Here is a 23,862-nt window from a genome sequence, read left to right on the forward strand (position 1 = left end):
AGCGTCGTCGAGTATTCGTGCACTCAGGCAATTAACAATTGTTCGTAATTGTTTTTCTTCGCGATTCTATTCGTTAATGGCGCGTCGAAACAAAAGCCAGCGAAGGAGAAAGCAATTTATGATAGAAAATCGGATTGCGCTTGAGGGAACCGTACGAACGAGAAAAATCTTTTTAAAGTGACAAACTTGCGACAAAAGAAAGGTAACTGACTATATTCGAATTGATGTTTCTTAGAAGCGGATATCGGCAGCTTATTTAACTAACAGATGAATCATTCGTAATGACGTTCATACTTCTCTCTGAATTTCGATTTATATCTTCTGCGTAATAAAATTGTATTTTGCACGTAAAACCAAAAAAACAGGAAGATAGCTGAATTCACGGAAATCTCATTGAAACAGATGTCTAGTGAATATATATAAAGAAATGAATATTTCACGAGCATTTTAGGGCCCTCTTTAAGAAATTGATACGTTCCGTTTGTTAATAAAAGCAATTTTTGCTCGTACAAGAGTTCAACAGTCGATGTTTCTATGAAGTCAATAACAAACTTTTAGATCGTTAGTTCTCGCTTATAATCCGGGTGTCCCGTTGTTAGTCGATGCACGTGACGCTACGTGCTAGTCGATGCTGTAAATGGATCGTCCATTAATATCATGTACAATGTATTCCGAACGAAAGGGAATCTTTGATTGGATGCCCGTGAGAAGTATCTGGGTGATAATGAGCGCGGATGCGCCAGGAACGCGAACGATCTATGTCGGATTTCAGGGTCACCACGAGACGAAGACCATACAACTCTTCGAGGAGTCCAGTGGTAAATTATTTCGGTTGGTCGCTAATTTTGTCGCGGTATGCCATACCGCGCAGAGAGCGCGGTGGTTAACCATTGCTACGTAGAGCGAAACAGCTTACTCGTTGTCTGCGTCCTTCCACGCTTATCTCCCCGTTCTTTGCTTTCTTCTGACGCACCCTCCTTTTCTATTTCTTTGTCTAGGCTTTTTTCAGGACATTTTCCGGACGATTAACTCCCTATTTTCGCTTGTTAAAATCAGCTAATCGGTCAACATTCTCCTCTAGGTTGAGAAAAGCTTATAGTTTCAATGAGAGACGCGAATTGCCCTGGAAATGTGGAGATTTCTACAAGAAATGTATGTGACGTATCGCACAACAGATTATCAAAGACGTATTAACTTTCTAATGGAAATAACGTGAGCCCTAAAAAAATTTGATCCAAGCATAGCGAATTAGTCAATAAAAGAGTTAATTGCGTGACGGGGTAGAAAATAAATAACGCGGTGACTACACAAACTGTACCTAAAACACGCTGTGAAATCGTGAAAAGTTAATAAACGCAAGTGCGTCAGCGATAGCAATCGTCGAACATACCTGTATGTGTGTGTCAAATCAGGAACGAAACGAGAAGAAATTGTAAGGTCTTCGATAAAGATGAAAATGAACTGTCTCTGAGATAAGTATGTGCGTCAATACTGATACTGTATCTTATCGAGTTCTCCTGTTTTTGCATAGATCGTAATCTTTGATCGCTGCGAAAAATCATTGTTAAATAAGTTGCAAGAGATATATACGTTGTCTTCGATAATTTTGTTCTCAGGGATAATTTGCTATTAAAGGAAGATAATCATTTTGACCATCGTTGAATATATTTACATATTTCGTTTTTGTTCTATGATTTAATTACGTGCAAGAAAAGTCCGAATAATCTGATAACGAAAAGACTTTACTTCGAAACGTGTCAACGTCATTTTCCGTCAAGGTTAGTGTTAGTACCTTGCCGAATTGTTTTGTAGAAAACACATTTGTTTCTGTGTAGGGATCAATCGCAAACGTCGTAGAGACGCGCATCTATCGATTTATTTAGAACGAAAATTTTTAATTTCTACAATAAAATCTCTCGTGTATTAGACAAACGAAAAGGGATTAAGACCTTGGTTACCAGACCTTGGATTGAGAACCTGAGTTAACGCATCAGACATTTGATATCGAGGTTAAATGTTCCTCTTCGGTAGAACGAAGAAGAAAAAACGAACAGTTTGTTTCTCTTAGCAAAAATTGCGAGGGCGTCGAGATTCCATGCATACTGATTCAAGTTAATAAATTCAAATTTTTTCATCCGGAATTCCATGCATTCATCTATTCCAATCACTCAAATTTGTTTTCTCTCGAATTAAATACTTCCTAGGAAACTTTTACCAAAAATCGCGACTATGTTATAGGTACGTACCTTCAGCCGTAACGCAAGTGGAATTTTTGTGTTTGTCGCGAATCAAATTTCGACTTTTCTTTTTATTTCGATCATCGGAGAAAACGAATGCAAGGAAAATATTTACAGCGTTTATCGAGGCGCCAGTGATTCAAGATCGTCTAAATATTTCGATGCGTAGATCACGATTAAGCTTACATCATAAATATTTTTCAACAAGAATAAGTTATATATGAAAATCTTTTCCGGCAGATTGGAACGTCCGGTCATGCCGCGACGTACGCTGAAAGTCTATAAGCTGCTGAAGAGTATTTTTGTCCGTGGATATTATCGATTGCATATACCCCTGATTCGTCCTCCCTTTCTCTTGCACATCGAACGTATAATTTGAACATATAGATTCTTCTCCTTATTTTATTTTCCGTCTATGTACGAGTTCTCCTATTCCAAAGCTGATAGACGTTTTATGCGTATGGTTTTAAGTTTACAAACATAGATCGCGTTTTGTTTCAACTTTACACAGACTGACATAACATGACGTAAACAAAGGAGAGAACCGGAGGAGAGGAGAAATTATGATTTTCCACAGATCTTAACACCTCTGTAAATATTTTGTTCTTAATAGTTCCAACAGAGAGTTACTTTTTAGATTTGCTTCTAGAAAGAAATTATCGATTCTATGCACATGCGGGACTGCGAGACGAGAATCAAGATATTTTCAAGCGGATCTAAATCGATTTCGATATAATTCACAGATGAAATCGTATTAGAGAGGAAGAGTTTGACACGGTGGAACACGAGGTCGGTTCACAGTTTGTAAATTCAACGATGAGTGACGTGTCTCAATTGTGATTCACTGCAATGCGTCACAGTGAATAGAGAATCTTATTCTTGGTTCATCGTGGCTTATTGTTCGCAGTCACCTACTTTCATTTGCCCAATTGTATCGTTTGCTTCGCGCAACACTCTATGAACTATGTGTCTGTATGTATTTTAAAGCAGGAAATTTCACTCGATTCCCGCAGCGTTCGAGAAAACATTTATTTTTCAACTACGACACGTTCACATTCCTGAAAGCCTTTCTCATCTTCCTAGCATATCCAATAAACAGATGGACTTTTTAAAAAACTACGCTATCATCGATTTGATGGAAAGTTCCTGCTCGTGATTGGCGGAATTTTACCAGTTTACTCCTATTTGACCGTATCACGTACTATAAATAGGTTTAAATAATCACGTGAGGCTTGCATACTGACGTAAACGTATGTAGTATTGTATAGAGTATCCATTTCCTAATATTAAACTGATTTTAAGCGTAATCGAGTTTATCGACGATAACTCGATGTAAGCAAATAATTGGAATTACATCGTCGTTGCGTGTATGTATATAAGGGGGCAGAAGATGTAGAAGAAAGTGATAAAGTTATCTCGAATTTACGTCTTTTCTAGTTTGATCTAGGCTTTCTTACGCGAGAGCCTTTTAAACCTTTCGGTTTTAAACGCTGGTGTGAAAATTCAATGGTACTCGTTGTTTTGGACTTCCTCTCAGAGAAATTGTAAATTTCGTAAATCGTCCATTTCGTTTAACGAGCTACTCCGAAAGAAAAGCTAAAAACACTCCGATTCTTTTTTTTCCTTGTGTTTCACCAGATTTACGAGAAGTTACGAATACGCGGCTCTCGCCGATCGAACGAGTACCCGTAAAAATATCCTTTCGGAAGACACAATAAAACATGAAATAAAAAGATTTATCGCTGTTGATTACGGTAGAGTATAGCTTTTGTCATTTGTTTATTGTTTACCTTTCACTTTTACGATTGGCCTTTATGTGACTCGGTGCTTACGCCACTGATTTCGCGCTAAAGAATCGGTAAAATAACGTAGACTTGTAAGAGGAAGGTTGGAGTAGTACGAAGTGAGATTACATGGACGAGAGAGGATGAGAGACCCAACTTCAACACCAAAATGGCGGAGAGCTGGAGGGTTGAATGTGGCACGTGTTTGACAGCCTAACCCAGTGGCGTAACAATAAATTTATACCTTTTCAAGCGTTTGCTAATAACTATCTCATAACTCTGATTCGTATCATGTAGATCAATCGATTTACGATGTTACGAAACAAAATGGTTAAAAGTAGATAGTTGCTCGTACGTATGTAGTTTCTTATTCGATCGACCAACTTGGTTCACGCTGCCAAAAAGGAAAAAGAATAGGACATCGGAGATTAAAGTGAACGTTATTTTATCGATTGATGATCGAGTTAAACGGCCCCCTCGTTCGTTCTAAATAAAATTTCAATAAATAAAAAATGAGAATACAATCGCAATGGGATTGGGGTGTAATACAGATACGTTTCTCTTTTATTTGTTAAATATGTTTGGACTAGGTGAGCGAAAAATACTAACAAATAACCATTAGGATGTCGATAACATTTTTTTAATCAGTAGGAATTGAGCATTCTATTTCGATATTCAGGATTATCGGGAAAATTCTTATCGCTGTTTTCTGAATTCTACGCCTCTGAAGCCCGACCACCCCCGCGTACCACCCCAAGTACACCCCTAATGACGTCATAGGACAGTGGCGCCAACAACTCTGTACTGACGTCAGTCCTGAACATTGGGCAACTAAGTTTCCTTCGCGCTATGAATTCCACATTTTCCCCTTTCGTTTCGTACGAAAGGAGAAAGCAACAAACAATACTTTCACGATATTGCGTCCCTTTCCCATTATCAGTTGATCTTACACGGTCTTTTTATTTCATTTATTAGGAAACGAAGCATCGCGCGCGCTTAGAATAGAGTAGAGTTTTACATATATCGTGCTATTATCGAGTCGGCGTAAAGCAGTACCTCTGTCATCGATTCATCATGACGACAGCAATGACGATCTCACTCGTCGCTAGTTGTACGAGTTATAGTTGTAATTATTTTACGTCAAACCAATTGGTTGGTTCAATTTATTTTTCAATTTAAACTATGGCGTTACGTATCGGTACCAGAAACCTTCTAATCTTCCGCATTGTTTTACAATCGCGATGAACCATCCATACAATAATCGATACGTGTTGTTCCTTACTTTTTTCATCATTTTCTTCCATTCTTTTTTTTTTTGCCGATTTTCCGTTTTGTGAAATTCGGAGATTCTTGAATGGTTGAAGAAAAGGAGCTGTTGTACTCGTATATTTCGCAAGAGAGCACGGTTCCATCGGTGAATCGACTTTTCTAAGGTCCCGTTTGTGCTTACGTTCGCGCCGCACTATTCACACAATTCATTGTCAATGTCGTACACACAGAACGGGGTGATACTACGAAGATGGCTGTTTAAAATCTTTCAGTTTTACGGATATAACTCGCTTTAGAAGTATTAGTGCTGCATATATCATTTATCATGCGAGACGACGTAAATGCGCTGTTTATAAAGACTTCCATAAATATCCCTTGAATGTTTATTACGATTGACGTTTGCGTGATGGAGGAAGAAGAACAAAGATGTACATATTTAGTGGTGAAACGATCGAAATTCCTAAATATTTGAACGAGTAAGGGAAAATCAAGATATCCAATATTCCGAGAAAATTTATTAAAAGATCTTGACGTTTGCCATTGACGTTCCTTAATTGAAAAATAATGCGTTTAACCGCAAGGTTTTCAATGTGTAACTGCAAATTTATGTATATATACATATATATATCCATACATGTATAGCTGTGCTTACGTTGCATCCCGCTTTCTCGACGATTCATTGCCGACGACGATTCAGTGATATGTATACACATCGTTCTCTCCGAACGGACGGAACGCGAATCCCTCTTTTTATTGTCGCGACGATGACGTCAATTCTCTCTAATCTCGGCGCTCATTTCTGAAAATTATGATAGTACCGGTAGGCCAACGTACCGTCGATGAACGTTTAGAGCGATCATCGGTTTCCTGATTACGACCCTCCTGCCTTGTACAAACGATTTTGCCTTGTCGCTTACGGTTTTTCGTCTTGAAAATCAACCAATCGATACAATTAATCATATGACATTTAATTCAACGTCATTCATCATTTATATCTTAGCTAGAACGCTATGAACATTTTTTCTTTTAATTAAATACCATTTTTCCTTGATGCTTGACGCTTGACGTGATTCTAGAGTCGCATATAAATATGATAACGTCCGATGATCGTATCTCGTGTTCCGCCCTCTGGCTAGCGTTAATCCTGAAGAAATTATGATCCGCTATCGATACTCACAATGTACTAGAAAATGTATGTATGTATGTGTTTTTTAACATAGATTTGTCCAGTATTATGTAATATCGACGAAGGTCGAGATATACGCGATTGTTGTTGACCTTATAATTGTGGCATTTATTTTTTTAACATCGATTAAAAGAATAATAATATTGGAGATGAAGTTTAGGTAAAGATAATGATAAGAAGGTACAAACTAGTATTATAAACATAGGCATTTAGCATAGGACTTGGAGTTACAAAAGAAAATGTTCTGGCTTCGGAGCTCTATTATAAAGTAACGCTGCCAGGGTGCGGACCTGAACTAGCATACATTGTACTTATACTTACTTAAATATATTTCTATTATACATTCATCTACTGGTTCCTCTTTATTCTATTCCGATATAAACTTCAACAGGTATAAAACGATTTAACGAATTATCCTAATTCGCATACTTTGTTTTCGTACTCGTTTCGTAATATTTAGAGACTGTTTCGTTCTACCATGTTTTCATTTTCTCTATTTTACGCAATCAGGATTTACCGTAAAAATAAATAAATTGCCAATGTTCATATTCGACGTAGGACTTGAAGTTACAAAAAAAGTCAGTTTTGAAGTTTCGACAGTCTTATAGATGATAGATGTACGTAGAAATGGACAGATGTGAATAAAGGGAAATGTGAAGGTGATAATAATACATCCTTCTCAAATACTCGTTTGTTAATTTTTATTGTTATAGAGGTGTAATGGAAATAAATATTATGTGAATATACAGAGCGTGCGTAGAAATACGAAAAGCACTGTGTGAATATAGTGTAGGAACATCATGACAATTGATAGATATATATATGTTGTTCACCACATATTTTTGGTTTTCTCCGTAAAAAAAACACGCTAAAAAGGCTACCATTCAAAACATTTTATAATATTATATAGTGATATTTTGCATAATTATTTAATTATTTAATTTTGCATAGTTATTATAAAATTCTGTTGATTTTTCATTTCCAGCATAACCGATATGAAATTAATAATTTCTTACATACTCGTTTTCATTCGCAATTGTAGTATACATTATTTATACGTTACGTAAGACCTAGGAAAGCATTCTCTGATATCGATTAAGTGAAATGTTAGAATAAGCGTATACAGGAAGATAAATTACAGGAAATAAATACGACGATATTATACAATAGTCTCTATACTCTATATAATTGGAACATTCACTAAGCAATTTCTTCGCCTGGGAAGTAAATAATCATTTCCTTTTTCCTTTTCTTTTTCGTTTCCTCGTTCCCTTGCTTTTCCTTTTCCTTTCTCGTATCTCTGCCGCTCTATTTGCATATCTGTATTTGTGATCTATACAATTAGATCTACATGTAAGAATATAATATAAAATCGCTTGATGATGGACGTAATGTTAAATAAATATAGTAATGTAAAGTTCATTGAGAGGATCATTTTCATATGATATTTAACTATAAAGTCGTTGTTATAGACAAACCAACAAAAATCGACATTCATTCTCGATTCGGTGGTTCTGTCTCGACAGCAATAAACCATACGTACGCATTAACAATACATGCAGATAGTTTGAAGCAGATAAAGGAGAAAAAAAGACTTAAAATGATTTAAATAGAACGACGTTTGACGATACCCGAAATTGACAAATGTTCATCCTATTCTTATGCGCGATTTAATGAGATGCAATGGTAATACTCGGAACGCGACAATGATAGCATGTACCTAATGTTTGTAAGGAGGAGACGTAATTTCTGAGAAGTTTTTAAGCATCTTCTTCAGCCCATTCGAAACTCTCTTCTCCACCAGACGTTACTTCTTCGATGTTTGGCGATTCTTCGACGGCATTCCCGCCAGTTACAGGTTTGCTTTCCGCTCCTTCTGGTTCCTCGACGAAAGGATCTTGTGCCATCTCAAAACGTTCTTCTTCTTGCACATCATCTTCAACCTTCGTAGAAAATAGTAAAAATAAGATATAATATTAATATTATATGTAGTATCGAGGAAAAACCGTTGAAACAGGTAGAAAGCAATAAAAGTGCTGATAGGTCGGGAGGAATGGATAATTCCGATAGGACATAATCCCGTAGATCTTTAGGACATTGGGAAATTAAGAAAGATGTACTTGACCATCTTGCATCAACAGCTGTAAAGCGCGTGTACGTTGTAGTAATACCAAAAACTCTGGTATAAAAAGGATATCTTAGTGCAGAGAGTGGTCAGTAGTCAGTAATCACTAATCACTAATCACTAATCACTAATCAATAGTCAGTAATCAGTAATCAGTAGTCAGTAGTTGTAGTTAGGACTGAGTTGCCACTAGTTGCAGTTGCAAGGAAGCTGCGAGTAGTTGCGGGTTAATCGTTACTCATGAATTGTCGAGACGTTGTTAGTTGTTGAAATTGGTATTTACCCTCGTATCGTCATCTGTAACTGGATCACAGAGCCTCTCTTCCCTTTCTTGATCAGTGATATCGCTGGTTATCACATCGTCGTGAAAATGTTCGATGTCTTTCACTTCGTCTGGATCCTCGAACGTAACATTCGCTAACCTTATCTCTGTTTCCTCTTGGTCACGAGCCTTCTCGAGCTCTTCCTCTATGATCATTCGCTCCTGTTCCTTCAACATAGCCGTTGTTCTAGCTTCTGCTATTTTCCTAATGTACAAAATTATGCATCAGTTACATCGTACGCGATTCACAATTCAAAAACACATATCTTGCTCTAATGCATAAATTATACCTTTCTTCCTCAAGTATTCTTTCGGTTTCCAATCGATTAGCCTCGATTTTCGCCTCCTCGACTTTTCTTTCAGCTTCGGCTTTTTCTTGTTCGACAATTTCGTCAAGATGCGCCAAACGTTCCTGCGCTACCTGCAATGCTTCCCATGCTTTCATCTCATCCGCTTCGAGTTTTGCTATTTCTTCCTCGGCAGCCTGTTTCTTTTCTTCCTCAGTCCTATAACAAATCATCGAAGGATCACATGAAATATTTTCAATGCTCGATTATAACGTCATTATTAGACACCCGTGTCCCGCCAGCTCAATTACGATTTCAGTTCGACAGAGGTTGAAATTTTGGTTAGTATGTCGATTGTAAATCGATTAGCAGGTTACCTGGTCGAGTTCAATGTTATGATGTTAATCGTTTCGCCAACAGTCCCGCTTCTTACATAATATCGTAACTACCGATACGTGCCAATTTTACTAAAAACTACGCACCTTGCCTCCTCAACAGCTTTAACAAGGTATTCCTCTATTCTTTTAACCGCCTCTTCCTTGTCATGTTTCACTGAAATTAAAATCTTCTCATTAACTGGTCGATCAAAATTTTCCTTGCTTAAATATTCTAATTTTAAATCGACCAACTTTTATTTGTGCAACATCTCGCGCACAATACATTACGGTACGTTTTCAAAGACCGAACAAAGAAATTATATACGATACAAAACGAATATCATGCAACATAAAATAGATTTGGGAATCATTGTACACTATAATAATAATCATAATCATCTGGTTACATTTTATACTCGCCAGCTGACTCGGTATGTCTACCTACAATTTTTTTAATCAATTCTTAGGCAACTTCTTTTTCGGATCAACATACCAACTTTATTTGTCGCCTTCTTTTCGTCTGTTTCGTCCGACTCACTTACACCTTCTGTAGTTTGAGGTTCTGAACTTGCTTTCAGCACAGATTCTTGATTGGTTTCTAGCTCGGATATCGGTTGCGGCCCTTGAACTGCTTCTGATTCTGACTCTTGCAGGGCTTCCGTAATCGCTTGCGATCCCTGTATAGATTCCGCTGGATTTTCCGAGTTTAATTCCGGTTCTAACGATTTCGTAGGTTCTCCAAGTGGCTCAGGTTCCTTCACAGATTCCGCTTCCTTCATGGATTCGGATTCTTTCACGGGCTCTTTTATAGCTTCCAATTCCGGTTCTGATAGTTTCACGGGCTCTGCTTGCTCCGCAGGTTCTACTTCTTTCGCAAGTTCCACTTCCTTCACAGGTTCCGGCTCCTCCACAGACTCCGGTTCCTTCACAGGCTCCGGTTCCTTCAAAGACTCCGGTTCCTTGGCAGGTTCCAGTTCCTTCGTAGGTTCCGGATCCTTCGCAAGTTCCAGTTCTTTCGCAGGTTCAGGTTCCTTCGAAGGTTTCGCTTCTTTCACAGGTTCCGGCTCTTTCATAGGTTTGACTTTTCTCGCGGATTTAGGTGCTTTTTCAGGTTCTGGTTGTTTGCTGAGTTCGGATTCTTGCAAGGGTTCGGGTTGTTTTGCAATTTCTGGTGCAAATTCAGCCTCTTTTATAGTTTCCGGTTTAGATTGAGTTTCTTTTACCGGTTCTGGCTCCTTTACAGATTGTAATGTCGAAGCTTTGGTTGCTTCGTCCTCTGTTCCCTTCGTTTCCGCTTTTCCTCGCTTAAATCCACGTTTCTTTTCTGGCTTTGATTCCGTTTCTTTATCTGTTTTAACTTCTACAAGACACATGGAACGATCACGATGTCATGTTTTTATGGAACATGAACACTTGGAATTTCAAGAAGAATCGTACCTTTCCTCAGCGTTGATTCATCCAAATCAGGTTGCAACGCTCGCGCTAAAATTTGTCAAACTACGTGAACAAGGACAACGAAATAACATGTACAGGTTGCAGTTATCGACGAAAGTTAGTGAGAAATATTACTGACCCTTCCGTAATTCTCTTTCCGTCATCGGCACATCTGGCGCTATAGAATAATACGAAACGTAAATATTCAGTTAACGATCAAGATTCCTGCGAGGCTATATTTCTGTATCTGAAATAAACACGAGTGAAAACGCGCAGTAAAGCTGCGATTAAAACGTTAGCCAGGGCAATATTTGGGAAGTGTGTTACGATACAAAACGTATTTGTTAATTCACCATATCCTATCGACACAGATAGGATGCTTTACAAAGATAAAGCAAATTAATATTTACACATACGATGGTGTGCGACCAATGAATTAGAATATTAAAGAACTTTGAATACGAGAATATCGGCGATGAAATTATTTCTGCGGTTTATGATATTTCCTCTTACGACGAAATATTACGACGTAATACGATTTGCAGAAACGATGAATCGGATTGTTGTCCTCGTTTTATCTCGGTTTTGCGTTTGTCTCCGATTATACATACGTGGTAACGATGATCGTAATACGATGGACAATGAATAAAAACACACAGTTTATACTTAACATGTTTCAACTTGAGTAGCATTTGCTTCTCCGATGGGAATTTCACGTTCGTTTGTGTTACAAATTACATTTTCATTAGGATTATATTTAGATAGCGCTCGTAGCACGAAATCAACTCGTGCGAGACTCTTTCGTCCCTTTTGATGCAAGATTGTACGATACTGTGATATCGTTCTTGTCGTTACAGTGTCGTTACTGTTACTATTAAAATTAATGTTTCTTTTCAACAACCGAAAACCACTCAACTTCACTTCAGAAACAAAATGTCAGCCGGCCTAATTATTAGAAATGTAGGTAAAGCACGTAAGGAATCTTACCTCGAAGCAATGCATTCACTGCTAAGCCACTTCTTCTAATTTCCCGATTTTTGTGCAAGGGGAACAATTCACGGTGCTGTTTTAATCATCGGTTATGCTTAATTTATTTGGACATTTTCTGGCAAGGTCGAACGAAATAATGAACATCGTATTAACATCCAATATAATTACAGATTACTCGAATCGGGCGTAGAAATTTCTCAAAGAAATGAAATTTTGCTCAAACAGAACGATACAAACGATTACTCGTAACTGCTATTACGAAATTACGATCATTCATAGAAATCGAATTAAGTCAACACAGACGTGTCTAACTTTCAATGAGATACTCGACTATCAGTCTCGGGTTTTTACCTCGGGCAGAAATACTTTCGGTAAAGATTTTCACACGCGATCGATCTTAGAATAAAGAACATGTTGCGCGAGTCATCTTTGTATAGAAGCGGGAACGTGCGTTCCCAAATTAAAAGGCGGTAGTTTCGTAGATTTAAAAAGTGGAACGATATTTAACGCGAGCGTAGTCACTCCTCTGCGGGTGTCTCGTTTTCTTTCACTTCCTCCTCCTTCTTTTTGTTTTTTGTTGGATCTTCGTATAGCTCTGGAACTCGATCCCTCCATCCTTTGCCTGAAACGTTGAAAAAAGCCGAACTGGTTCTTCTCTGCCATTTTTACCCGCGTGTACGTGTCCCAGTCATCCGATTCTGCCTGATACTGAAGTTTGTCTTCGTGCAAAATCTTGCTTTCTTTTCGGTTTCCAGTTTCAAACCGCGTATCGTCGTGATTGCCGTTTATTCCGTTAATGTGCGCGGTGATGATGAAGATGAACAAAGTAAGAAAAGAAAAACGTACGGAACCGTTTGATGCAGCATAGACGAGGAAAAAAACAATGTTCTGTCTCACACCTTCGTCGCTACATACATGTTTCATTAGACACAATATACATATATGTATATATATAATATAACAGAAATGTACAGCCACGAACAAAATACTAGGAAAAAAAAGATAAAGAGGAAACTACGTAACGAACGAGGAAAAATACGCTAAAATATAAGAATAACACAGCACAGCAAAAATTGTCAGATAGAGCGGATCAATGGCAATCCATCCAAAAAAGAGAAGAAAAAGTAGAAAACCGAGCGGGAAAGAAAAAACCAAAAAAACGTACACACAACGGCGTCACATGGCCGCTTTTATTTTCCAAAATTTTCTTTAAGATATATGTGATAACAGAGTGCGAGGGAGATTAATGCCAAATGACATTCTAATTCTTTTTCTTTTTTATCAATATCGGATAGTAAGAAATCGCTTTGCATTTATAATTGCACGTCATATTTCGAGAGAGATAATTAGCGTCATTCGCGCATTAAACTTTCCCGCTATAACGTACTACTACGTATTCTTATTGTTTCTACATATTTCGTGTTCGAATTCAGTAAATTATTGGTTGATTTGTATCGTCTGTTTCATATAGACGTCGATCGCAAAGGAAAGCTAGTGCACTCGAGAGTTTTTCTTTTCTCGAAACGTCATACGTGTCGTTCGTGTCCGATTGTCAGTTATGGTTTTCGTAACCGTCGTTGCATTAAGTATACATAATGGTGGCGTCGCGTCGGTATATCGAAATTACTCACAGGCGTTAGCCGCCGCCTCGCGGTTCTTGCTGTAGTAACTCAGAAAATTGACATCGTTTTTGACGTCCGAAGGACGTAAATCAGCAACCTTGAAGTAGGGTTTCCTGACCGATTGTGGCTTGCCGGCGACATATTTAACGCAAGCCAGATTACCGAAGTTACCTCGATCGGGTACATCATACCAGGAAATCGGCTCTATCGTGTCTTTCTTCGCGTTGTGCTTCCCAGAGATTAATCGGCGGACGTAATCCCCGCTGCCCATACGTTCTGGTATTATCTCTTCCGCGAAGTCGCTAAAAATTAAACGGTTCGTATTATCGTGCCGTCAAATGATATATTTCGGAATATCGATCGCTACGCGATTCGATCGTCTAACAAATGCTTAGAATCGTGCTCTAGAATCGCTTTCATTTTCGTTCTAACCGCATAACAATCGCTGCTTAAATACCTTGCTACGGCTCGTGGAATGAAGACGTGAACTCGTCGAAGAAGAGAATCCACTCTCGCACGTATTTCCCTCGCCTCGTCGTCGAAGTACTGTGAAGAGAGACACGTAAAATATACGTCGAACGAAGGACCACTCTCTTACGAGAGGAATTATATATATATATATCTACTACGATTTGTTCGTTATTCGGTTAATCCAGTTGACCGACTCTATTGGATTAAATTCTATATTCTGAAATGAAGAGACGCGACAAAGATACGATACGAAGTTATGAATTTCAGGTGTTAAGCATGCTCCGAGCGTAGTCCTCCAAACACGAAATTCGTACAGGCTGTTCGAAGAATTAACAATGCTCGCAGAGTCAAGTGCGACTCGTCAAGTATCGATCATAGGAGTGTAAAAGCTCTACATTTCTCGAGATGTCCATTAAAAAGACGACGCGATTCCGCCGAACAAGGATGCCAGATGTTGCGTGTCGAAGACGAGTTGAAATCGTGAAGAGACACGATGACGACAATGATCGGTGTAATACGATCGATGACATGGATGATGACTGGATGACGCTCATGCTAATGGCCACGAATGATGACGCTGTTTTTCACTGAACAGATATCACGAGAAACGTGGCAGACTTACGATGTGATCCTTGGATCGAAGATACTTTTCCGTGTAGGATTCGGTCGAGGGTCTTGTCAGGTTGCGTATCCTGTTGATCTCAGCTGCAAGGACGCTGGGACGTACGCGCGCATGAACTCTTATCGGTATCAGACTGCCGCCATGGTACACGGTATGGTACGGCAGGTGGATTACAGTCACGAGCCGTTTATGAGCCACGTATGGCATGCGAGGAATGCTTCTCAACTAGAGGCACGAACTCTGCTTTACTAATACGTCGACTAATTGTTACGTTCCCAGCGGCATCAGCGACAATTAGCTTCTCACAAGCGTACTCTTCTTAAGCTAGCACTAGCTCCATTTAAGCGTTAACGATCTTTCTCATTCTCGCCTTCTTTCTCTCTCCCTTTCTCCCTTTTTCTTTTCTGTTCCTCATTCGTTTCCATAAATTCGTTCGAGCGATTAGCAGCAGAGCACAGTAGGCAATCGATTAGATACATAATCACGATTACCGTGATCGCTACGTGCAGCAATGTTCCAGCTGTTTCGATGATAACTAGATATAGTAAAGCATTTACCTGTGTGCGATCGTGCTAATTGTAAGAAGAATCGATGAACGCGTGCACGTTTCTATATTTTCCTTGATTTACGAAAATGAATAGCGATAGATGATGAGTTTGGTTAATCGAAGAGGAGCCAGTTCGGCCAAATTCCAGCGATCGACGTAACGATCGAGTGATGGTTTAATAGTGCGGATGAAATAAGCAGAAAAGCGTCGTTTAACAAAATAAGAAAAAATCGAACTTGCCGCATTTCGCATTTGCAATTCAACACTTTCTGTGAACATTTTCGCAAGCGAGCTAGTTTCTTGTCCATTAGCGTCAATTCCATGCTACTTACCTGAAGAATCGTGGAGATCGGTAAGGTAATCGGCCGGTCCTGCGGTTCCGTTTCAGTTGTATTTATAAAGATGTATGTTTTGTGTTTCATTTAATCGATTTTCGACGATATCGGGCGCAATCCAGCAGCGGCAGGGGACGAGGAGTCACGTAGGAAGCAGAATAAATAGAAAGAAGAAGAACAACAGCCAGTTAGTAACGTTTGCAGTATAGTATCCTTTTCGGCACTCTCTTTTATGTTTCTCTTTATTTATTCCTTTATTTCCTTGTTTACACACGTGCGTATTATCAAATAGTGATCATCGGTCGAATCGATCATGTATTCTCTCGATAGAAAGCGATACGTAACGGGAAGAAGGAAAAGCAAGGAAAAGTGTACCTTTGACGGAAAAGAAGTAATGCTACGACAGTTGTAATGAATTTTCGATCATTTGTAACAAGTAATTTGGCCGATTGTCGCGTTGTGTGTCTATTGAGATGGGTTTAGATGTTAGTCACAGTTAGCAGTTTGATACACAAAAGTGAACGTTCGCATTATATTCGAATATAGTTGACATACTGACGAGTTATCTTTATAATTTTATTTTGATCGCAAAGATACTAATGCGTTCTCTTTCATTAATTCACACTATCATTGCACACGCTAGAAGAAATGAAACTATGCTTGCACGGATATAAAACTCTTGATTTGCTATGCGAAAGCAAAAAAAAAACACTCCCACACGTACAATTGATAAGTAGAAAGAATCGATAACTACGAAACAAATCCTACACGTTGGATCCATCGAACAAAGTCAATCAAATATTGCACGAAATAAGTAAAGCGGTACTTTCGAATTTATTATTTAAATCGAAACAAAGATTCACATAACCATCGTTACAATATTCAGTGTGTCGTTTAGCTATTAATGCAATGTATTTAACGGTGGTCTATAATTATCGCGTCTACGAAACATTTAAGTACAGCTACAAAATTCGTTTTCACAGTAATATAATATAAGTAGTACGTGTTGCTACAAATACCGTATAGCGGCGATATTTAAACGATGCAAATAAAAGAAAAAACCTGAACCTCGTCCTCCTATCGAATTATATACTTCGTCCGAATTGATTCGCTTCGATGAAGCTTCGAATAGATTCGAGTAAGTAATTAAAAACGTAAGTCAACGGTTCTTTCGTTTCACCAAAATCAATGTTCATATCTATATAACTTAGATGTTGAAGATGTAATTGAAATTCAATGTTAAATCGTTCTTTGATCAAAATCGGTGAAACGAAAATATCGAAGGCCATCCGGTCGGGAATTTAGACGCGATAGGAGAAATGGCGGTAAGTGGTACCGCCAGGTAAACGACCGGAAGTGTGGGACTCGTAAGAGGAATGATAGCTTCCAGGACCGCCACCACTCGATGTCCTAGATGACCTCTCGGTCGAATACGATCCGTACGGTCCGCTCTCCCTCTTGACGACGTTCTCTTCGGTGTAGCTAGTCCTCTGCGGACGGCGGCTGTACGAGTACGGATCCGTAGAGGAGGAGGAACTCGATGAGCTGGTGTTGGTGTAGGCATAGCTGTACTGCTCTTGAGCAGCCCTCACCCCGGTTTCCGGATAGTCACGGACCACATAATGCCGAGGCGTCTACAGATTCGGGTTACACAAGGTCAACAATGTGGAGAACAGGCATTTCCGGAGAACAGAACTTTTTCATTTTTTTTACTAAAACATCTTGATCACATATCGCACTTTTCTCTCTATATGCTGTGTTTATCGCGTGTCTCGTGAGTCGCGAAGCAACGCGATCGAACAGCAAAAATGGATCAAACGTTACGATTTCTTTTTTCTTTTTTTTTTTTTTGTGGAGTAATCATGGAAGTTCCCAAGTTAAAAAATTATAAGCTTCGCGAGCGGATTCCATTGCATCTTAAATATTTGCAGTTTGATTTGTTGCGGGTCATTGATTTTTTAATTTTTATTGAATTTTGAATCAAACGTTTTGCGTAATCGTTCTGTCATTCCTGTATTTTACCCGTTTGAAACTGTATTTTCACTGGCTCTGTTCTCCGTTTTGGAATAACATGTACTGGAGAAAAGGACGTATCGCGTATCACGGTATAGTATTAATGGAATAAAAAATACAACCGGTACTTCGTCCGATTCATCTTGCCTCGTGTAGTTTGATCGTTATCATTGAAATATCGATTAAAACGCTTAAAACGAGGCACGATCCATTAATCGTTGATCGTTGCCAATGTTACTTTTAAGAATTCAGACGAAGCGGTGGGTGGACTTTTTGGAGATTGAGAACGTTAAGATTCGGGTTATATTGTTTGAATCTACGATATAACTACGTATGTTAAAATGCGAAAGAAAAAAGTAAAGGGATCGCTAAGATATTTTGTGATAATACATATATCGATCTGTAGACACACAACGTGCGGGCCAATTATAAACGTAGAGCGGTACACGTATGCATTAATAATGTCTCCTTGCCGAGATATTCAGGACACTCTAGAGTGCAACGTTGAGCAACTAAATTAGCCTTTGCCAAGAAACACATGGATAACGTAATGTAATAGTGTCTACGTTATGTTCGTATTCTTCGCTCATATGCACGAGTGCATCTCGGTGTCTCGTTTCAACTTTAGCTTTCGACCTAAAACTTTTGGTCATACTCTCTTTCAACTTTGCTCACCTGCATCGATATTTAAGCTTAATAGAAAGTTTAATCTTCCAACTATCTGCAATACCGATATGAAATAAGTTCATGACCTAGACGTCGATAGTACTATAGCACAAATGTATTCTTAATCGGTTTCCTCCTTCTTTCCACAAACAATATCACTGAGATACGATATTATTGTATATTATATAACAGGGTATTGGTCGACTCAAGGTCTTCAACTTAATGCGTTTAGATAAACGTATCTTGAGTAGTAATGAATCCAGTAAACACGCTTTTCGAAATCGAAACACTTTATTTGTTCGATGTGCATACAAAGTAAACGAACAAGAAAACGAAAATTAAAGCAACGGTAGTATATGTATAAAGCAGCAATCCATAATTTCCATAGTCGTTCATGGTTATGGAAAACAAGATGTTTGTCTGTGTATATGTATATCTGTATGGGCTAAAAAAGAAATAACACGAAAGTATCAGGTTCGTGCAAAATTTGTACAAAAGGGAAAGATTTGAGCTATTACGAGTATATCGTCGATTATAAAACTCTAATCTTTGTGAGAATGTCGCTCTATGGAAATGCCAAGATAAAATTCAAAGAAAGAAGAGTAAAGACTAGTAAAAAAATTTCTAAACCGACCAAAATTAATCGTCCTTATATTCATCACTGAATTAATTCCAAGTTCTATGAAGCAGGATATTAAAATATCTATCAGTCGTGTCGAATTCTTAGATTATCTTTTTACAAAACGATATCATTTGTTTCCAATCAAACGTCATTTACTCGTCTTAACGGTGTTGTTAAAATCGGTACCAAGAGGGCGTTTGGAGTGCCATCAGTATCTTAGTACGACCACTAGCGGGAGGAACGATATGTCTTTTAGTAGCTAGTTGTCTAGAAAGCACTCCTTTCTCGAAAACGTGACCCTTAGTTGCCAGTTCAGTCGTGGCGTCCAGGCTGACCTTTGACACTGCCCCACCATCCACCAACTGTCGAGTATGGTCTTCTCTCGCGGGATTTTTACCACGCACAACACCCTCCTTGTCCTTCAGGGTAACGTATTGATAAAATTCTTTTTTTGGATCTTGTTTCTTGCGTCCCCAAACGGTGAATGGTTCTGGTACCAGGGATGGTCGTGGAACAAACGGCACTTTTTCCCACGGAAAGTAGTCCTGCTTCTGTAAATTTCATCAGGTTCGAGATGCGTTTAACTTCTGCCCCATTCAATTGCTTCCTTGTCTTATTCGACATCGTTTTCTCTTTCGTCGTCGAGCGTCGATCAAAAACTTTGTTCCTTTCGATATCTTCACTTCCACACCATTCTTCCGTATTATCGCTATGCTATGTGTATCGATCGCTGATATTATACTAGTAAAAGTCATGACATTTCTGTTTAAAAATCGTGCGTGTGTCATGACAGTTACTCTGGAGTATAAAGAGAGTATAAATATTATCTTCTTTCTCTTCCCCGCGTTGATTCTTGACGCGATATTATTTTCTGCCACAGTATATGTTTCTTATCCTTGTGTAAAAATAGATCAAAGCATCGTGAATGGTATACAAGGAACGCAACATCTCGCGCCCCCATATTCGCCTCCGCACATTCCGAATCGTTGATGTCGATCGAGATTTTTTACGGCGCAACCCCTCCTTATATCATCTCTACAAATACATTCATTCGTGCTGCAGGATTTTCTTTCGCTTTAAATATTTTCGTGCGAAAGCTCGTGCAACTTTCCATAAAAATTATGTTTATTCTCTCTCTCTTAATCATCACGAAAGTGTCACAAAAGACACGGTCTGTCTAATTACCCCTCTTCCTACATGCGGAGGAATCGTTATTTTAAGATCTAAATACAACGCAAGAAGAAGAGGATTCTCTTTTTCTCTGTCCATTTCGTTAGACTGGAACGACGTTCGATAAAAATAGATATCAAGTTATATTACCGATTCTAATTGCGAGCAGTTTGAGCAATAGTCACGAAACAATGAGAAATATGAACTGCTGCGACACAAAATCTGGGAAGCAAGTATGGTCACTAGAAATCATGTATGAATTTCCGTGACGAATTTTAACTTTTGTGGTGGGAGTCAACGTCGTTGGTTCGTCGGGAGTCTAAATTAGGGCAGAGTAACGCAACACCGATGCTCACAAATCCCCTCTACTGAAACGGAGAAAGACGGAAAATGTTTTAATAACATCTTCAACCATCGAAAGATGTTTCCTCGTCGGCGTGTTGTTTCGTCAACCTCTTTGTCATTGAAATCGTTCGAGATGCTCGAGTTAGAGGCCTCGGTGAAGATCTCTCGAACATAATTAGAATTACCGAGGAGTTAAGTATTTAGGTCAGCTTTTAACGGTACCATTGATGGATGCATGATCAACAATGGAACAGCCCAATAATCTAAACTGCCGAAGAAGTCACTACGACTATAACACGTTGTTACAACAAGATTTCACTATTATTTCTCGATAAATGATTCCTTCTGTTACTGATTCTGTCCAAACTTATCACTCAGTTACATTTGTACAATTCGTTCATTTGCATCTTTAAATATACTCTGTTCAGTTGGTTTTTGTCATATGATAGATTTGTCAGCCCATATACGTTTTCGTGTTCACGGATCCAAAATTTGCCGGGTCGTACGGCATCTAAGTTTAACGCGACGAAGTCCCGGAAAATGGCTGCACCGCTATGAATAGGCTTTTCTCTAATTCCCCTACTCGCAAATCACTTCGATTTTCAATTTTTTTATTTCACAATAAAAATAACCGTCGTAATGTAATAATTGTCAATCTCAAGTAAAAGTTTACAAAGACTTTTGCGAATTTTATTATTTGTCTCCTCTGTAGGTAAATTCTATTTCGGATCGAAAATATCTCTCATCTCGATTTAATATTTGAAGAATTGACACAAACAGGCACATGAAACAATAAGTACAATTGATACATAGCCGATGAAACCCTGGTTACTATAGGGCGTAACATATACATACAAAACAGATTCAAAACGGGCACAACGAGGGTGTCTTGAAAACAAATCATTCAACAAGTAATTTTTTTCCGTCCGTTTAAGTCGACGGGTAACTCGTGTCAGAGCTTATTTGGTGCAGGTAAAATTAATTCCGTAAACTGGAAGTTATTACCGTGCAGTTATACGTTTAACTCTTTTTAACTGATATACTTGTCAAGTTTGCATATTAATTCAAGTGTGTAGGTTCTACTAACAATAATCGTGTAATTGACTCGTATTAAATATTTATTTGATTTCTTGGAGACACCGAGTGCATGTTTCGAGGATCAAAAAACTGTTAAACAATAACAGTAATAACAATGACAAAAGTGATAACAACGAATAACAGTATTGATCGGAATACAGTGTGGAAGTAGAGACTTCGAAATGCATCGAACTCGATCCGCCGACAGCAATAACGATTCGTTTAGATCGTATTTGTATCGTGGTTGATATCGTGCCTGTCGTTGATCGATTTCGCAAACGAACGGGTAATCAAGGAGTGTCGATCTTTCGATCGTTAAAGAGCCAATGTTTCGCAATTTTATCGATTTTGCAAATATAATATGTTAGCAAACGTGAAACTGCCGCGCATACAAATATCTTCGAAAATTTGACAGAAATTTTCTGAGAAACAAAACGTTGACTCCGGATCGAGAAAAGTCCGAACAAGGGTGGTTCGGTTAAAGTGTTTCCGAGTTACACTCGACGCTCTTATTCGACGTTAGTGCCATCCAGCAAAACATTATTAAGACATACTTCATCCCGCTCTTTCAACAATCCCATGTATACTGACCGTGATGCTGTAGGACGAAACGAGAGGCCGTGAGTAGGGTCGTCGGGTTGTATAGAAGTCGCTCTCGTACACCATTTTTCCTTTCAGTTCGTTTTTCTTTTCGGTTAAAAATTCGCTCGTTCGTCGGTGCTACGTGTACCTTTCGTTGAACTCTTGTCGACAAACGAATTGCTGCACGTACGGTTGCTATCTGTCGTAATCTGTTAACGTGCGCACCAGAGTGAAAGATCCACCACTGCAGCCACGATGAAGGTACGTACGATTCTATCCGTTCGCCGAGACTCTTCTTCAGCTTCTACTATGATCGTTCCACCCCACTTCGATCCATCTTTCTCTTTCCTTCGGTACACGCACGAGAGGGAGCGAATTTTACGTATACGTATACGTACGTCGCCTCCTCTCGCGGTCACCACTTTAATTGCGTCATTTTCGGCACACGGCCTAATGCATCGAAAAAAATAGAATTGTGTTAAGGTTGCAGCTGACAGCCCTCTTTTAATGTTCTCTTCCATGATTCCTTCTTTTCTTTTCTCTCTTATCCCCCTTTTCATGTTATCTTTGCCAGATTTCTAATTTATTGACATTTAAACCTGCTAAATACTTAAATGTCAATAAATTAAATAATACACTTTAATGAAAAGCGAATGCCAATCTTTATTAGCGAATGAATAGACTCCCGTTTATCTGCGTAAATCTACGCACTTTTTTCTTTTATCTGTCTTTTATCTGTCTTTTATCTGTCTTTTATTGTCTCACAATATGAATTACATAAAAATTACTTTCAATTTTATGTTTATTTACTTAACAATACGTCGTATCTGCGATTATGTGTTATATTATGTCAGATATTATTGGCAATTAGCCAATGTTTTGCGCTAAGTTCTGCAGTTGGATCAAATCCTAATCCTTTATTACAAAGAGCAACTTGTTTCTGTTTATAACCTGTTTGGGTGGAATCTACGCTTTTGAATAAAGATGCGAAAATACCCTCGTCTACGAAGTTCTCTAAAAATATAGCTGGTTCTTTCATTGGGAAGGTTTAGTGAAATGGGAAGCTAACATTTTTTAATATGTTGCAAAATCATCACTCTGAATAGTGTCAGGAAGATTTTGGTTGGAGATCGCCGTTTATTAAAAATTTATTGCCAAAAGAAAATTTACACAAAAGGTATAAATAGTAATCGTTTCACTTATTGATACTACCTGTATTGATAAGTAAAAGCGTGGATACCCGCTCATCTACATTCCGAGAAAAATCTAATCTTATGGAATCAAGACCTAATAAAATTAATGAGAAATGAGTTTGGATTAGATCCGGGTTACCTAAACAAAATCTTGGTTATTCACACTCTCTTAAATATTGTTCGTAAATAGCGTCCAGAAAATTATATATTTTTGTGTAAACTTGTGTAAAACCCCCAACTAAGATTTTTACGACGCTATTCAGGATGATGACCTTGACAATATATTAAAAATTATCAAAATCGGAGGTGATTCCCTTTTTATGAATATTTATTAAAGAAATGAAAAAAAAAAACAAAAGAAAATTTTACCTGTTTTAGAAAGAAATGGTGTTTCGTCGACCATTCGCGGAGAGACGCGATCGCGAGAAGGCACGTCAACGGGAGTCGTAAATTCCCGTTACGATTAAATAATCGACGCCACGAAATGATCGATCCCCTGATTTCTGTTACGATAATAGGGGTGGTTCAACTGAAATTACACTGAATTAACAGGTATAGAATAGTGTTTATTCCAACAACTTTATAT

The 23,862-nt window shown here is 38.4% G+C and overlaps 1 protein-coding gene across 4 annotated transcripts; it reads right to left on the reverse strand.

Moving 5' to 3' along the window:
* Positions 1-7,160: 7,160 nt before the first annotated feature.
* Positions 7,161-22,414, reverse strand: LOC122567910 (golgin subfamily A member 6-like protein 22). Of its 4 annotated transcripts, XM_043727061.1 has the most exons (13): positions 22,093-22,412; positions 15,606-15,644; positions 14,727-14,951; positions 14,091-14,179; positions 13,643-13,935; positions 11,161-11,199; positions 11,025-11,069; positions 10,081-10,947; positions 9,693-9,762; positions 9,214-9,429; positions 8,885-9,128; positions 8,197-8,419; positions 7,161-7,809 (listed from the first exon to the last, which is right to left on the reverse strand). In XM_043727061.1, the coding sequence occupies exons 1-12, from the start codon at positions 22,165-22,167 to the stop codon at positions 8,237-8,239; spliced, it is 2,385 nt and encodes a 794-aa protein (XP_043582996.1). In that variant the 5' UTR covers positions 22,168-22,412; the 3' UTR covers positions 7,161-7,809; positions 8,197-8,236. The 4 variants fall into 4 exon arrangements, with proteins under 4 accessions (XP_043582996.1, XP_043582995.1, XP_043582997.1 ...); XM_043727060.1 differs by having other exon boundaries at positions 7,161-8,419; XM_043727062.1 differs by lacking the exon at positions 14,727-14,951 and having other exon boundaries at positions 7,161-8,419; positions 22,093-22,413.
* Between the last annotated feature and the right edge of the window lie 1,448 nt (positions 22,415-23,862).

This window comes from Bombus pyrosoma, linkage group LG5, assembly GCF_014825855.1.
Source record: "Bombus pyrosoma isolate SC7728 linkage group LG5, ASM1482585v1, whole genome shotgun sequence".
Taxonomy (NCBI): domain Eukaryota; kingdom Metazoa; phylum Arthropoda; class Insecta; order Hymenoptera; family Apidae; genus Bombus; species Bombus pyrosoma.

What these genes read in the sequence shown, in the direction of transcription:
- LOC122567910 (XM_043727061.1), bottom strand. Translation starts at nt 22,167, where the DNA reads ATGGTGTACGAGAGCGACTTCTATACAACCCGACGACCCTACTCACGG. An exon ending in ATTCCACGAGCCGTAGCAAG is followed by an intron (nt 13,936 to 14,090) that starts GTATTTAAGCAG and finishes TTTAATTTTTAG; the next exon opens with CGACTTCGCGGAAGAGATAA. An exon ending in GAAGGCGACAAATAAAGTTG is followed by an intron (nt 9,763 to 10,080) that starts GTATGTTGATCC and finishes TTTTAATTTCAG; the next exon opens with TGAAACATGACAAGGAAGAG.